General features: G+C 43.3%; 1 protein-coding gene across 4 annotated transcripts in view; it reads right to left on the minus strand.

Annotated features, from left to right (window-relative positions):
* RASAL2 (RAS protein activator like 2) overlaps positions 1-13,540 on the minus strand; it is a 310,978-nt gene that overhangs the window by 186,514 nt on the left and 110,924 nt on the right. The window contains exon 1 of one of the 4 annotated variants that reach the window (XM_066597472.1): positions 11,773-12,161. The exons of the other annotated variants lie outside the window; for them this stretch is intronic. Coding sequence (XP_066453569.1) covers positions 11,773-11,854 — 82 coding nt within the window. The 5' untranslated portion in view covers positions 11,855-12,161. Of the gene's footprint in view, positions 1-11,772; positions 12,162-13,540 lie in introns of those variants that run through there. 4 annotated transcript variants of the gene reach the window in all.

A 13,540-nucleotide genomic window follows, 5' to 3' on the forward strand; every position in this document is an offset into this window, starting at 1 on the left:
GAACTGGCACGATTCAGGCTTTTTGTAGTTACAAATACAGTTGCAAGAAAAAGTAAGTGAACCCTTTGGAGTTACTTGTATCAATTGCTAATAAAATTGCCTATCTAAAGGTACCTTTACACAGGGCAACTATCAGGCGCTCAACAGTCTCCCCGAGGACTTATCACTCAGGGGCGATAGTTGATCAGTGACTGGAGACAGAGCGGGAGTCAGAGATCTCTTCCGGCCATCCGCCTCCATTCACAGTGAACAGGCAGTTGTTCAAAGACTGGCCAACTCCTGTTTACACGGAGCAGATAGACCTTCACTAGTGGCTTTGTTTCAGTGACTAGCGGTTAACGAGCGATTTCTTGCTCAGTGCCCTGCCAGTGGCTGTGTGTATACGGTACAACCATCGGCAAAAAACGCTGTTTCAACCAATTACTTTGGGCGATAATTGTCTTGTGTAAAAGTTACCTTTAAAGTTCATTTACAAGACAGTATGGTGTATTTAAGTCCATTAATACGCAGCACATTCAGACTGAAATGCGCCGATTTCCTGCATATTTCAGCCTATTGGGAATTTTTAATACACACACGCAAAAATCTCAAGTAGTATTCTTGCATAAATAAGCAGGTTTCCTGCGTACTTACACAAGCCCATTGATTTTACGTGAAAAATACACAACTGTGAATGAATGCATTAAAATCCATGGCTTCTATTCACCGAATATTACACGCGTAATACAAGACAAAAATACGGACGTGTAAATGAGCCCTTAACCCTTTCCAATCCACTGTCTGACGTCTAAAGACATTCTGATTGAAGGCTGTACAGCTCTGATGTCGCTCTGTTGTCGGGGGCCTCTCCAGCATGCCACCTACCGCAGTACTGGCTTTAGCAAGCAGATGGCGCCATTGTATAAATGACAGAAAGTGAAAGCCCCCTAGGAAACCCTGAATCCAAAATTGGATTGCAAAGGGTTAAATGAGATGGCTAACGGCTGAAAAATCATTGGAACAAGCGATTGCGAATGACCGTCATACCATGTAAGCACGGCCACCAGCCAGGTGACAAACGGAAGCTCCCTCATCATGTCACAGGTTGATGAAGTGTCACCTGGTGTAAAGGCATAGTCATTTATAGTTAAACAACCTGCGAACTAATCTGCCTGAGAATCTCTCTCTCCTCAATAATCAACGATTGTCTCTCGGTGTAAAAACCTTCAGCCGACCATCGCTCACACTCTTCAATGACTTTTCTGGGTGATTAATTGCACCATAGTTGCTCAGTGTAAAGGTACCCTAAGTCGCAATTATAGAAATTAATAGTTGTATTGTTTATGGCTTTTATTGAGCACAATGAGTAAAACCTTCAGGGTGCAGGGAGGAAAAAGTAAATGAACCCTTGAATTTAATGACTTGTAGATCTCTGTAGCAGCAATCACTTCCACTAAATATTTTTTTGTAGTGCAGATATGATTTGCACAGAGTTGAGGAGTCTTGAACCATTCCTCTCTACAAATGTGATTCAGTTCATGAATATTTCTGGGATGCCTTGCATGGAGAGCGCTCTTCAGATCATGCCACAGCTTCTTGATAGGGTTAAGCTCAGGACTCTGACTTGGCCATTCTAAAACACAAACCCACTTTTTCAACCATTCTTTAGTAGATTTACTTGACTGCTTTGGGTTGTTGGTTGAAATTAAGTTAATTCCAAAAGGGTTTACTTACTTTTTCTTGCAACTGTAGTAGTAAAATGCTAAACAGCAGTGAGTCCTATATTATATTATATTAATATTATATATATATATATATATATATATATATATATATATATATATATATATATATATATATATATATAGTAATGGTGAACGAATAATTTGATCAAACTGTAAATCAGTATGGTAGTCGAATTCAAACTGTGATCCTAAAATCAACCTTGACTTGGGGTTTGAATCTGACCGTCAGAAGTGTGCATGGAGTTGTATGGGTTTCCTTGGGTTTATCCAACTTCTTACTACACTCCAAAAACAGAGGCTAATCGGCTTCTTTATATTTCGGTCGTAGTGTGTACGAGTCCAAGACAAGAAGATTGTGGGCCCTGTTTCGGCCATATTCACATCAGCTTGCAATGCCATTTTGGAGACTCGCAACAGGGTCTCCAACGCACATGTGAACATGAGCCAAAGCTGTTGAGAAACTCTTGGCTACATCATCTATGGCCAACTTACCAAAGAAACCAAACCAACTGTATACCCATACTAGAAAGTCCCAATAGCCTGAAGATTATGGTGCCACAAACCCGAAGCTCTATACATGAAACTAGGTATCTATTAAATTGCGAAATCACTTCAATCCATTTGAGTGGAGACGTTCCTGTTGCTAAGTGCGGTGAGACTCGACAAACAGAGCTTAATTAATTTTCATCACCAAACAACAGTATGCGCGAGGGAATGGGGAAGAAAGCTACTATGTGGCACCGTGCCATGCCACCATCCCCGGCTGTGCACAACAAGCAGTTTCCCGCTGGGTACAGCTATTAAAGGGTAGTTTGATGAATGAGTAGACGTGCATCGTGTTTTCATAGGGCTGCTGCCATCGTCACACTACCTACTTGACACGTGAACCCTAGAGATCAACCTGTCAGGGTTGCAGTACAGATCCTGGATACGTTTACCAGAGGAATGCCAGCTGTCAGAGGGGAAGGAACAGACGCCTCTTTCAGAGAAGAAATACACACAACTACAACCACAAGACCAACATTTCTGAGTCACTGAGCGTTGGAAGCCAACCTGATTCTGTCATACATGAGTAATGTGACCCCGCAGAGGAATACACGGCCCTTTCATAATGTGCACCTGTACATACTGTAACAGGAAACGTACACACTTCTCAAGACCGTGCAGCAGGTATTTCATCCAGGTCCAGAGTAGAAGGACCTGATGGGCTAGACATCGATGGTGACATAGGAGCCATGTGGACTGCTTCTTGCCAACCAGTAACAGAAGGTGTACTGTCTTCCTGCCTAACCTGGAGAAATGCAAGACCATGAATATACTCATTATGGGGAAGCAGCTTTCACTACCTGATACTTTTAGTTAAGTATAACCCGTGAACTGAGTTATGAGAGGTTTACAGTGAATATCATGTTGTACACTACGGTCATGGACCTAATAAAGCAACCCTCCGGTTTTGGCACAAAATTCTGTCCTAGGACTATAGAGGGATGGGACATATGACATGAATTGTTGTTCTTGGCCATGCCTCTGATCCATCGATTCCAGGCCTCTTCTTCAGCCATCAAGGTGGCTAACACAATCTTCAGACTACCTAATCCCAACAATGGTTATTGATTGACCATCTTGCAAGCAACTTTGGCCAATCAGAGAGCAGTGCAGTGTACATTAGTTAGAAAATTGCCGTGTCGAAGAGTGAAGAGTGCTGTAAATCTCCGCCTCCAGAGTAAACAGGCAGTTGCTCATTGATGAATGACTGCCTGTTTACACAGACCGATTACCATTTAGTTTGTATGCTTGCATAACATGGACGAGCAACAAGTGAACAAATTATTGTTCATTGTTGGTTGTGCTTAGGGTAGATTTGCATAAGGCCGATAGTCGCCTGAATAATGGCTCAAACGAGTGATTTCGGTAGCCTGTCGCCCCGTGTACACATGGTCCCCAACAGTCACTCCGTTGTAGCTAGAGGTTCCATTTCAACTCACTGAAAAAACAACAACTGTTGAGCGGCTTCTTGCTCAGTGTAGATGGGAGGAACTTAATCTGCGAACGACTCCCGTTTACTATGAATGGAGGCCGGTGGGCTGGACGATCTTCGACTCGCTCCCCATGTTTTCAGTTGAATGACTATCACTACTGTGTAAGGCACAGGAGCGATGGTTACTGGTACGGCTGTCAGGTGCCTATATGCCCAACCGAGTGACGATATCTGAACGATATTCAATTCATGTAAAAGGGGCCCCTCATGTATTTGGGGTCCTCCCAACTCTCTCCAAAAAGTAGATGTCAGGGAGATAAGGATGAGCCAATTGGTTTAAAATGCCCAGTCCTTTTGCTCTTGGGAGATAAGCTGCTTCAAGAAGAAGTGTCTGGGCAGCAGCTTTCGCCCTTTGCTACACATAACACACATACATGTTCAACTGGGCATGCATGGATAGTAGGCATGTGTCTCAGATTATCACTATACTGTACCGTCACTACAATAATATTGCCGCCATATGCAATGGACCACACTTTCAAATATGCGTGCTTGCAATGCCAAGGGACTATGGGCAGTGCAATACTAAAGGATGCTCATTCCAGCATCATGCAGGACTGTGTGTAGCCTATAAAGCTTATATCCTGCAGCTAGCCAGTTGTTAAGGCACCCAAACTCTTAGCATGCCATTACAGCTACCTGCCAGGGCATGTTGGGAGTTGGAGATGTAGAACATCTGGAAAGCCACAGGTAAGCAGGTCAATGGTATACGCATAGTTCTCACGAATATGAATATATGTTGAAAGCTATACATCATCTTGGGAAGTATTAATAGGCTTAGCAAAGATGAGGTTGACAGATAAAAAAAGTCATTCCTATAGCAACAACGCATAGCAAATCATCTCACCGCGAGGGAGACGACTTACTTGTGAGCAACGGGAAGACCTTTCCCGTCTCCGAGGCATAAAAAGCTACGTTTTCTTCGAGATGATAAGATGACCTCAATTGTGTCTCACAACTGACTCAACGGATTGGATAAGTTCTAACACAAGAGAAATTGCGATGTGGTGAGATAACGATGATGTGGAAAGAACATATAGAATGGGCTGTCTATGAAGAATGTTAATAAGATAAGACTCAGGTAGATCGCCAAGAGATCCGTTCAGACCTGCAGATTTCTCATTTTAACGAGCCAAAATTATCAGAGTTCGCTCGTACATCCTGTTCAGACAGATACATCGTTGGCTCGTTAGTCGCGGTATAAGTGACTGAGAACAACTGGTATTTAAACCGAATGATCAGCGAATAAGCCAACGATGATTTTTATGAATGTACAAAATGAATGAACGAATAAAAAAAGCGAATTATTCATTGTTCATCGCTTAGTAACTGGCTGCGTTTACACTCAACGATTATCCTTCATTTTTGCTCATTTAAACAATATTGTTCCGTGTAAAAGGGCCTTAACAGATACAGACAATCAAGTTGTTGTTCTCAGTAAGAGAAACAATAGAATTATAAATAGATAGAAAATATCTCACAAACTTCCACAAAATTCATTTACTTCCTTTTTTTTGTTTTGATGAAAAATATTTATGTCACAAGACCGGAATCTAATAGTTTACAAGAAATATAAGTAATGGCTTGTGATGCAGTAAGCAGAAAGTAGCGCAGGATTTGGTAAAACACCACAACATGATATTTGAAGGGCAGACCGTGTTACCGTGTGGAATGGGTACAAGTGTATCCCCAACCCTCAAGAAAAGTCCCACCGTGGTTGCAAGCTGACTTGCCTAGAGTCCTGAATGGCAAAACTATCCAACTGTGTATATATAGTATATACTGTGTATATATAGCCTTCAGCTTGGGATCAACAGCCATGTACAGAATAGAAACAGTTTGTTCACATCAGCGCCAAATTCTGTTAAAAATCTGAGTTCTGTTGAAACACAGGACGAAATATCGCTGAACGCTGCGCTACTTCATCCTGTAAAAAGCTAGAAGCTCGCCTGGAAACCGAACTTACCCCCCTTATAGTCAATGAGGTCCATTTGGCACCATTCAGTTCCATCACAAGACCGATCCGTTTGACCACAGGGTGCAGTTTTCCTGCTCTCCAGCCATGATACTTCTATTTTGTTTAGGTCACCCCCCGCATTTCTCAATTTTTTTTTTTTACCTTCGAACAGCACCATAAAAGTAAGTTATGGTACTATTCAGGGAGGTAATGAGGAGTTGGGGATGTATTTTTTTTTTTTATATACACTTACCCTCTGCAATTCCCACGCTGAGTCCTGGTGAAGGCTGCACGAAAATCTGACTTTTCAGACTTTTAGCGGTGCACGGACAGCATGGGAACAGGAGACGGGGCAAGTATTAAAGCCAGAACGGCTTTAGTGGTTATAGTGACCCCGCAGAGCGGCCCCAGCGGTAATAGTGACACCGCACCGTGGCCCCAGTCATAATAGTGACATCCCACAGTGGCCCCCCCAGTAGTAATAGTAACATCCCACATCAGCCAAGTAGTAATAGTGACATCCCACAGCGGCCCCTAGTAGTAATAGTGACATCCCACAGCGGCCCCTAGTAGTAATAGTGACATCCCACAGCGGCCCCTAGTAGTAATAGTGACATCCCACAGCGGCCCCTAGTAGTAATAGTGACATCCCACAGCGGCCCCTAGTAGTAATAGTGACATCCCACAGCGGCCCCAGCGGTAATAGTGACATCCCACAGTAGCCAGTATGGTAGTAATAGTGACATCCCACAGTAGCCAGTAGTAATAGTGACATCCCACAGTAGCCAGTAGTAATAGTGACATCCCACAGTTGTCCCTGTAGTAATAGCGCCCCCCACCCCCTCTGAGACCCAAAATCTCCCCCCCCCCCCTCCACTGTGACGTGCTGCCAGTTCTTGCAGAACCAAGTAGGAGACATCAGAGGAGGGGGGAGGAGGATCCAGGCTGCACACTGACATCACAGCTGCGGCACCGCTGCCGGTATTTACTAATGTGGTGAGCGGCCGACGGTGGCAAGTGCGAGCTTGGAAGGCTCTAAGTGACGCCTCTGGCACGCGTGCCATAGGTTCGCCACCACCGTCCTAGAACAACAAAATGTTTGCTCCTGTACGTCACAGCAAAGTTTAGTTCAAACTTTTAAGAACGGCAGATATGCATGCTGGCTTGGATGCTGGGAGGGGGGGGGGGGGCAATGCACAATACACATATAAAGTGTTTGTAAAGTTGGATGGAATGAAAGTGTGGTTTCATTCATTCCAGAAGTGCTTGTTTTTCTCCATGCACTTGTATTCTATCTGCTGTTACTTGGATTGCTGCCTTACCAATAACACATATAGTATAGGATGGCACCAGGTATGGCAACTATACATTCGACATGTATAATGATTTATGTATTTTTTAATTATGAACCGGAGGGTCGCTTTATAAGGAAAAAAAAAAATCAATTAAAACCGCCAATTAAGAGCAGATTTTAGGTTTGCCGGCTGCTTCTTTGTTTTAGGAAAATGTGGCATCATCTGTGCCCTCTTCAACACCTAGAGATCTGTCTTTGGCAAACAATTACTAGTGCAGAACTCTTTAATGAGCTCCTACATCTCCAATTATCTCCTCGCCCCAAGGAACCCAGAGCCCTGAATCCACAAAGTGCCGTGGCATCAAAATACACACAGTTTTTAAAACGGTTCACATTATTGACTATGGAAAGGGGCAGGAGAGGCCAAAATGCAAGGTTTATGTCACCCACGGGCATCTCCATCCTCAGGCAGGCGGAGGATTTGTACGGATGGTAGCCTATTAAAACTAATATGACAAGAATGGAAGCGATGCTTGGAGAAGTCTCGCTAATTAGCGGTGGAAAGCAGAAAGTCATTATCAGGCTGTTCAATCAGAATTATATCTTCATGCATTAAAGATGCAATGGCCCCACACGCTGAAGTGGCATCTGTGACAGCTGGTAATGCACTTTGCAATGAGCCTGGATTAAAAGTTTTTGTTTACAAGTAATTACGACATGCACTAAATAATTGCTGTGATCTTGGATAAACCCACCATTCCTTTCGGCCTTTTGATCTGCTATGTAGTACTAGATTTGAGCAATGGGATAATTTAAAGCGGTAGCTTACCTTTGGCCACTTCCTCCGCGCGGGTAAAGTCTGTCTACAATATGTCCTATACAGGCATGACTCTTAAATTAGTAGATTACGCCCATGCCACCACCCATGCCATGTTCTGCCACTTTCACTGCTTTACTTAAGGGCTAGTATGTATCCGGTACCACAGGATCGTAGGAATTAGTTAAAGGTGTTGTCCGGTTGCCAGACAACTCTATTATACAACCAACTGTGGTCGCTGCCTTTGTTTTGAAAGATACGGTCAACTGAAGTCATGTGACCACAGCAGCCAATCAGAGGCTGTAACAGTACTACCTGTTCTCCTGGCATCAGCGTTCACATCGTGGGCGCCATGATGCCAAGAGTTTAGAACAGTGAAGCTGCAGCCTCCGATTGGCTGCAGAGGTCAGGTGACTTCCGCTATCATCCCCTGTCAAGTGTTGGGACCAAAGTAGGGCTGTAGCGCTGGATCATGGCATCAGAAGACGGGTAACTACTGATCCTTTTTTAATTTAGGAACAGTTGGTGGTATAGGGGAATTATTGTGCAGTAAGCGGACAACCCTTTTAACATGTTCAGCCACTTCACTGCAAGACTGAAGTTCAAGTGATTGTCCAAGTCCCAGGACAAAATTCTGACCCGGGACTTCAGGGTGTATGTGTTCTATGATCTGCCGTTCTTCTATGCCATTGTCCCTCGCATCGGTCTGTTCACGGCCCTGTCTTCGGATGTCCAAGAACGCCTCCGCAATTTTCTAACTACCTACTGCACACTACTTTCTAATTGGCTGGCACTGACCACGTGAGCAACACTGGCAATCCAACAGCATGTATTGGTAGTCTAACGCTACCAATGCACTGTGAGGATTAGATCGTTCAAAGTTTGCGTCAGCCATCTTGAATGACTAAAAATGGGGCCTGGAACCAGCCTATAGCAGGGACTTCGGCACAGAACACCAACAGCTGGTAATGTAACTGCCTCCAGGACTGAAAAGCCGCTTAACTACCTGGTCGTCCTAGCAAATCTAGGAATGCACTCGACAATGGAACATTTGTATCCGTGTAGGGATAAGTAGTGAAAGTAGACTACTTTTTCATCCCGATAGGACAAACTTTTGAAGAGCTGTGTGGGCAGAAGCCAAACATGAAAAACCGATTTAGTAATGGCAGATCTATAGGTGGTATTTTTGCAATTACGTCTCAGAGAGTCACTATGACAAAAAAGACTAGTAGTGACAATAAGGACATCACCAAGTCTTATCCCAATGGGAAATCTGTGAGACAAGCTGATGGTTGTGTAATAACTTGACCACGTCGTGGAGTTCCCCAAAAAGTTGCCAACATAACTAAAAGCAGTAAGAAGTGAAGTGATGCAGACACTACGAAAACAAGATCTGCCAAGTCATAGGCCACGATGTTGCCTATAATCGGGGATCATCAAGTCCATCATTTTTGCTCTTTACTATTCGGCCGCCCATGTAGATCTGGTCCTCACGAATCGCTTTTAGACATGGGTTTACAGAACGTTGTAATCAGATTTATTCATACTGCCTATACAGAAGTAACATATTCCACGGGCTGCACTAAAGTTGTCTTCATTCACGTAAGTTTCCGTCACAAATGGGGCTCACAGGCTAGTTTTTTATCTCAGACACACACACTAAGGCAAATAGGAAGTTACCAGAATGTTTTTGGAATGTGGAAGAAAACCAGAGAACCTGGAGGAAAACCTACGCAAACACGGGAAGAACACATTCCGTACAGATGTTGTCATTAGAGCAATTAAAACCGAGACGTCTAGCGAGACAACGGCGTTAACCACTGAGCAAACATGGAACCCAATTTTTACTGCTGTTGTCTTATAAATTCTTGTTACTGTAACAGAATGTTCCTATTTTGCATCTCCGCGTTGTCTTTTTGTGATACGCTGACTTTTTCAAGTGCATTCATTGAAAAGATGTACAGAGCGGCCGCAATCAATAGTCATTTGTAGATCTAGAGAAAGTTTTGAAAGGAATCCAATGGCCTCTGTAAAATATACAAGCATTTACTTAGAGGATCATCATGACTCAAACGCATTCTCATTACGAAATGGCATTAAGCTGGCAGCACTGCACCCGACTAATTAATCATTTTGTTTTAACTACTTATATTAAATTAGACATTGAATTATAGTTACCTGTTGGGATATAGATTAGCAGCCAGTAACGGACAAAATCTTTAAAGGCCAATCCCATCCGTGTATTTTACGGACAGCAGCCGAATCCACTATAGCCAACTCTGCACAAGGGCACTTTTTCAAAACGGACCGATGGTCCACGGAGGTGGGGGGGTGGGGGGGGGGAGAGACCTGCTGCATAACCTATTCTGTTCCGTATAATGGATGAGAGCAGGACATGCAATGTCCACTTCCCCCGAACAGCACACAGATATGAGTATGTGCTACCTGATATGAGTTGTGCATGAGAATTACACGCGCAATTCACATACGCCTGTCTGAATGGGCCCTTAGCTCAGTTATAAAGGACCTATCATTTGGTAAAGTCAGCAGGCCTGGCTGCATAGCTCTATAGCCATAGCCCCGCTGACACCGCCGCCTCTTTTCTTGATATTTCCCCCATATTTCCCTGTATGGTCTCTTCTTAGATCTGGCTCTAGGTGCGGTGAATCTTGTCAAGTGGGTGGTCCTCTCTCCGCTCATTGTCAATGGGTGACATAAAAGCAATAATCAAGTCTATCGTCATCCATTGACGGTGAGCAGTGGGAATCACCCATAACAGATTGGAATAGCCAAAAGCCATATCTAAGAAAAGCCCATAAGGGATAACGGGCCAAGTATAAAGGAAAGGAAAACGGTGAGAGAGTCAGCAAAGAAGTGTCAGCAGAGCTGACTTCGCCACGATAGGTCCTCTGTGGTTGATCAATTAGTACAAAGCATTTTCATATGCCCTATAAAGATGGCACAGAAAGAGCTTCCTTGGACCGTTCTTAATTAGTCAGTACGAATATCAGTATCTTTCATCTCTGTTACACCAGACCGCCCTACGCATTTATGGCTGGTCATGCATTTCAATGGTTATCATGCAGTATTATTTTTCCCTTGCAGGGGCCATCAGAGCTTTTGCCAGTGATCGGGGAGGTTCATTTGTGAAGATCAGCAGATCATGATGCCAGCTTTAATTACAGAAGGGTTTTTTATGAGGAGACAACCAGTCCAGGGGCAAATTTGACTTTCTTAGTAGCCAGAGAATAACTGTTATTTGTACGAATAGAAACCTAACCAAAATGATATCTGTCAATATCAAAATTCTAGATGTATTGGCTATCTGGCTGCTAGGACTTGTCCAGCCCTGCCTTACCTCAAATAATCTGCCAAACAGCACAAGACCTCAACCTCCTATTTCATAAGCTCAATTCCTGGTAACGGAATTCATTCTTTTGTAAAATACTCGTTTTGGTTTTGTTAAATGTGTAATTATACATGTCAGAACTTATGGCAAATTTAAGACTACCGTTAAGATTATGATGAGTCAACTACAGACGATTTATAAATGACAACCGGTCATTAGGAAGACCATCGACATATATGGCCAAAACCACAAAGCTTATTGACTTAGGTATAGAATATCCCATTAAGTATAAGGGCCTAGTCTACATTTAGGAACAGTTTCGGAATTTTATGTTTGGCTTCCTGAAAGATCTTGTGAGGTTATTGAGGAATGACAAAAGAATTCAGAGACCATACAAAGCTTCAATATTCTTTAGTATTACATATGCACTGAGGTCAACTGGTGACCCAGCAACACATGGTAAGTCTAGTTTCTCCCCTTATAGTGTCTCCCTTCTCTGGCCAACGTCAGTCAATTATAAAAGATTGTTATATCAGAACCCGTAAAACTACTTGCTACTGGTTCAATTGGTCATATATGATGCTCTTGCCTACCTTCCTCCTCTTCAATAGATGCTGGTATGTCTCTGGTTGAGCGAATTATCCTAGAAAAGCCACTGGAAATGGCAGAAAACATTCGACGATGAAAGAATCCATGTTGACCAGAATCCAAAGAATTAATTCTCCTTACAGAAGGAGGTCTGTGGCTGCTTGTCCATGATGGTGGACCATACGGTTCAGATGATGACCTTTCAAAAGTAACCCTCTTGACTAGTCCGGCAACAAGTGATGTACCTTCGTTTATTTCCCGAGATGATCTTAAACTGGAAGTTAGGTGGTCAGGAAAAAGTCTGCGTGTGAAGATAAACTCAGGTTCTGGCTCACCTTGTTGAGAAACTAGATGTTGGTGAGGCTGCTTCTCATAACTTGAAACCAACTCGCTCCTTCTTTCTCCAACATTTTTGCCAAAGAAGGGACGCCGGAGAAAAGCTGGCTTTATCCTTAAACAATAATGCCAATGATAATCATGTAATCCATTACTTTCTGTGTCAGGGTCCACGCCAACTGGTACTGACATGGATCTTCCAATGACCACATGACGTGAAAGTCTCTTCTTTCTGAATGCTTTTACCTGCTCCATACTATTGCTTTTATGTTAATGGCTGTTCAGTAATGTAGAGGTTACTCACTAAAGGGTCCGAGGACATTATGTTCTATGTGGCTGTAGGAAATAACCAGCTTTAGAGTGTTACAGAGATCTGTGCTGTGCCAAACGCAAGAAGCAAATACGAGCACCTAAAATATGCCTTGAACCCACGTCCTCTCTTAGCATTGGTGAAGCACCAACCTATATGAACTATCACTTCCTCAAACAACCTTCTCTCTTTAAAAGGTCTACAGGAAATGACTACAAACAAAATGCAGAACCACAGACAGTCAAGCAAACCTAACTCAGTTCTGCATTACGTGAAAATCTATGGTAGACCAAAAATGTTTTCAAGCTGCAAACCGACACTAAAATTAACTTTTGTTCCACCAAGATGAAGGAAAACGAAAGGTTAAAAGAATGCAGTTCAAAGCGTAGAAGGTTGACACCTATAGATGTATATAAAAAAACATAGTAAGGGTGAAAAAGAATAGGCTGAAAAAAAGATCAGATCTACATGCGATACGAGGAAGGGGAGGTTACTGGCATCATGGCAAAATGGGAAAAAGTTACTTCAGTTGTTTAGAGGATGTTGAAATTTAAGACGAAACTTGGAAAAATAAAAACACTGACATGATGGTCGAAGTGCAGAGTGTGCCAGATGTCCACATGGTGTTTTATTATTATAGCTGTGGCATAAGTCTATCTAGATGGCAGATCAGTGGCAATGGTGTACTGCAGGGGCGTAACTATAGAGGATGCCGGGAATGCGGTTGCACCCGGGCCCAGGAGCCTTAAGGGGCCCATAAGGCCTCTCTTCTCCATATAGGGAGCCCAGTACTATGAATAAAGCATTATAGTTCGGGGGCCCATTACAGGTTTTGCATTAGGGCCCAGAAGCTTCAGGTTACGCCTCTGGTGTACTGTACTGCACACTGATAGGTTGGGGTCCAACTGCTTGAACCCTACTGATCCCAAAATTGTAGCCCAAGCACTTCCTGAAGTGTGGGCAGCAGAAGCAGAACATGCACCCCTACGCTCCGTTGACTTCAGTAGGAGTGTCGAAGACCACTATGTGTTTGAATTCTACCATCTCTCGCCCATAGTTCGGGCTAGACAACGGTCTGAACCTTTCCCTGACAGATAATGGATTGGGTGCATTAAATTTTGATGCTT

This window comes from Eleutherodactylus coqui, chromosome 3, assembly GCF_035609145.1.
Source record: "Eleutherodactylus coqui strain aEleCoq1 chromosome 3, aEleCoq1.hap1, whole genome shotgun sequence".
Lineage (NCBI taxonomy): Eukaryota > Metazoa > Chordata > Amphibia > Anura > Eleutherodactylidae > Eleutherodactylus > Eleutherodactylus coqui.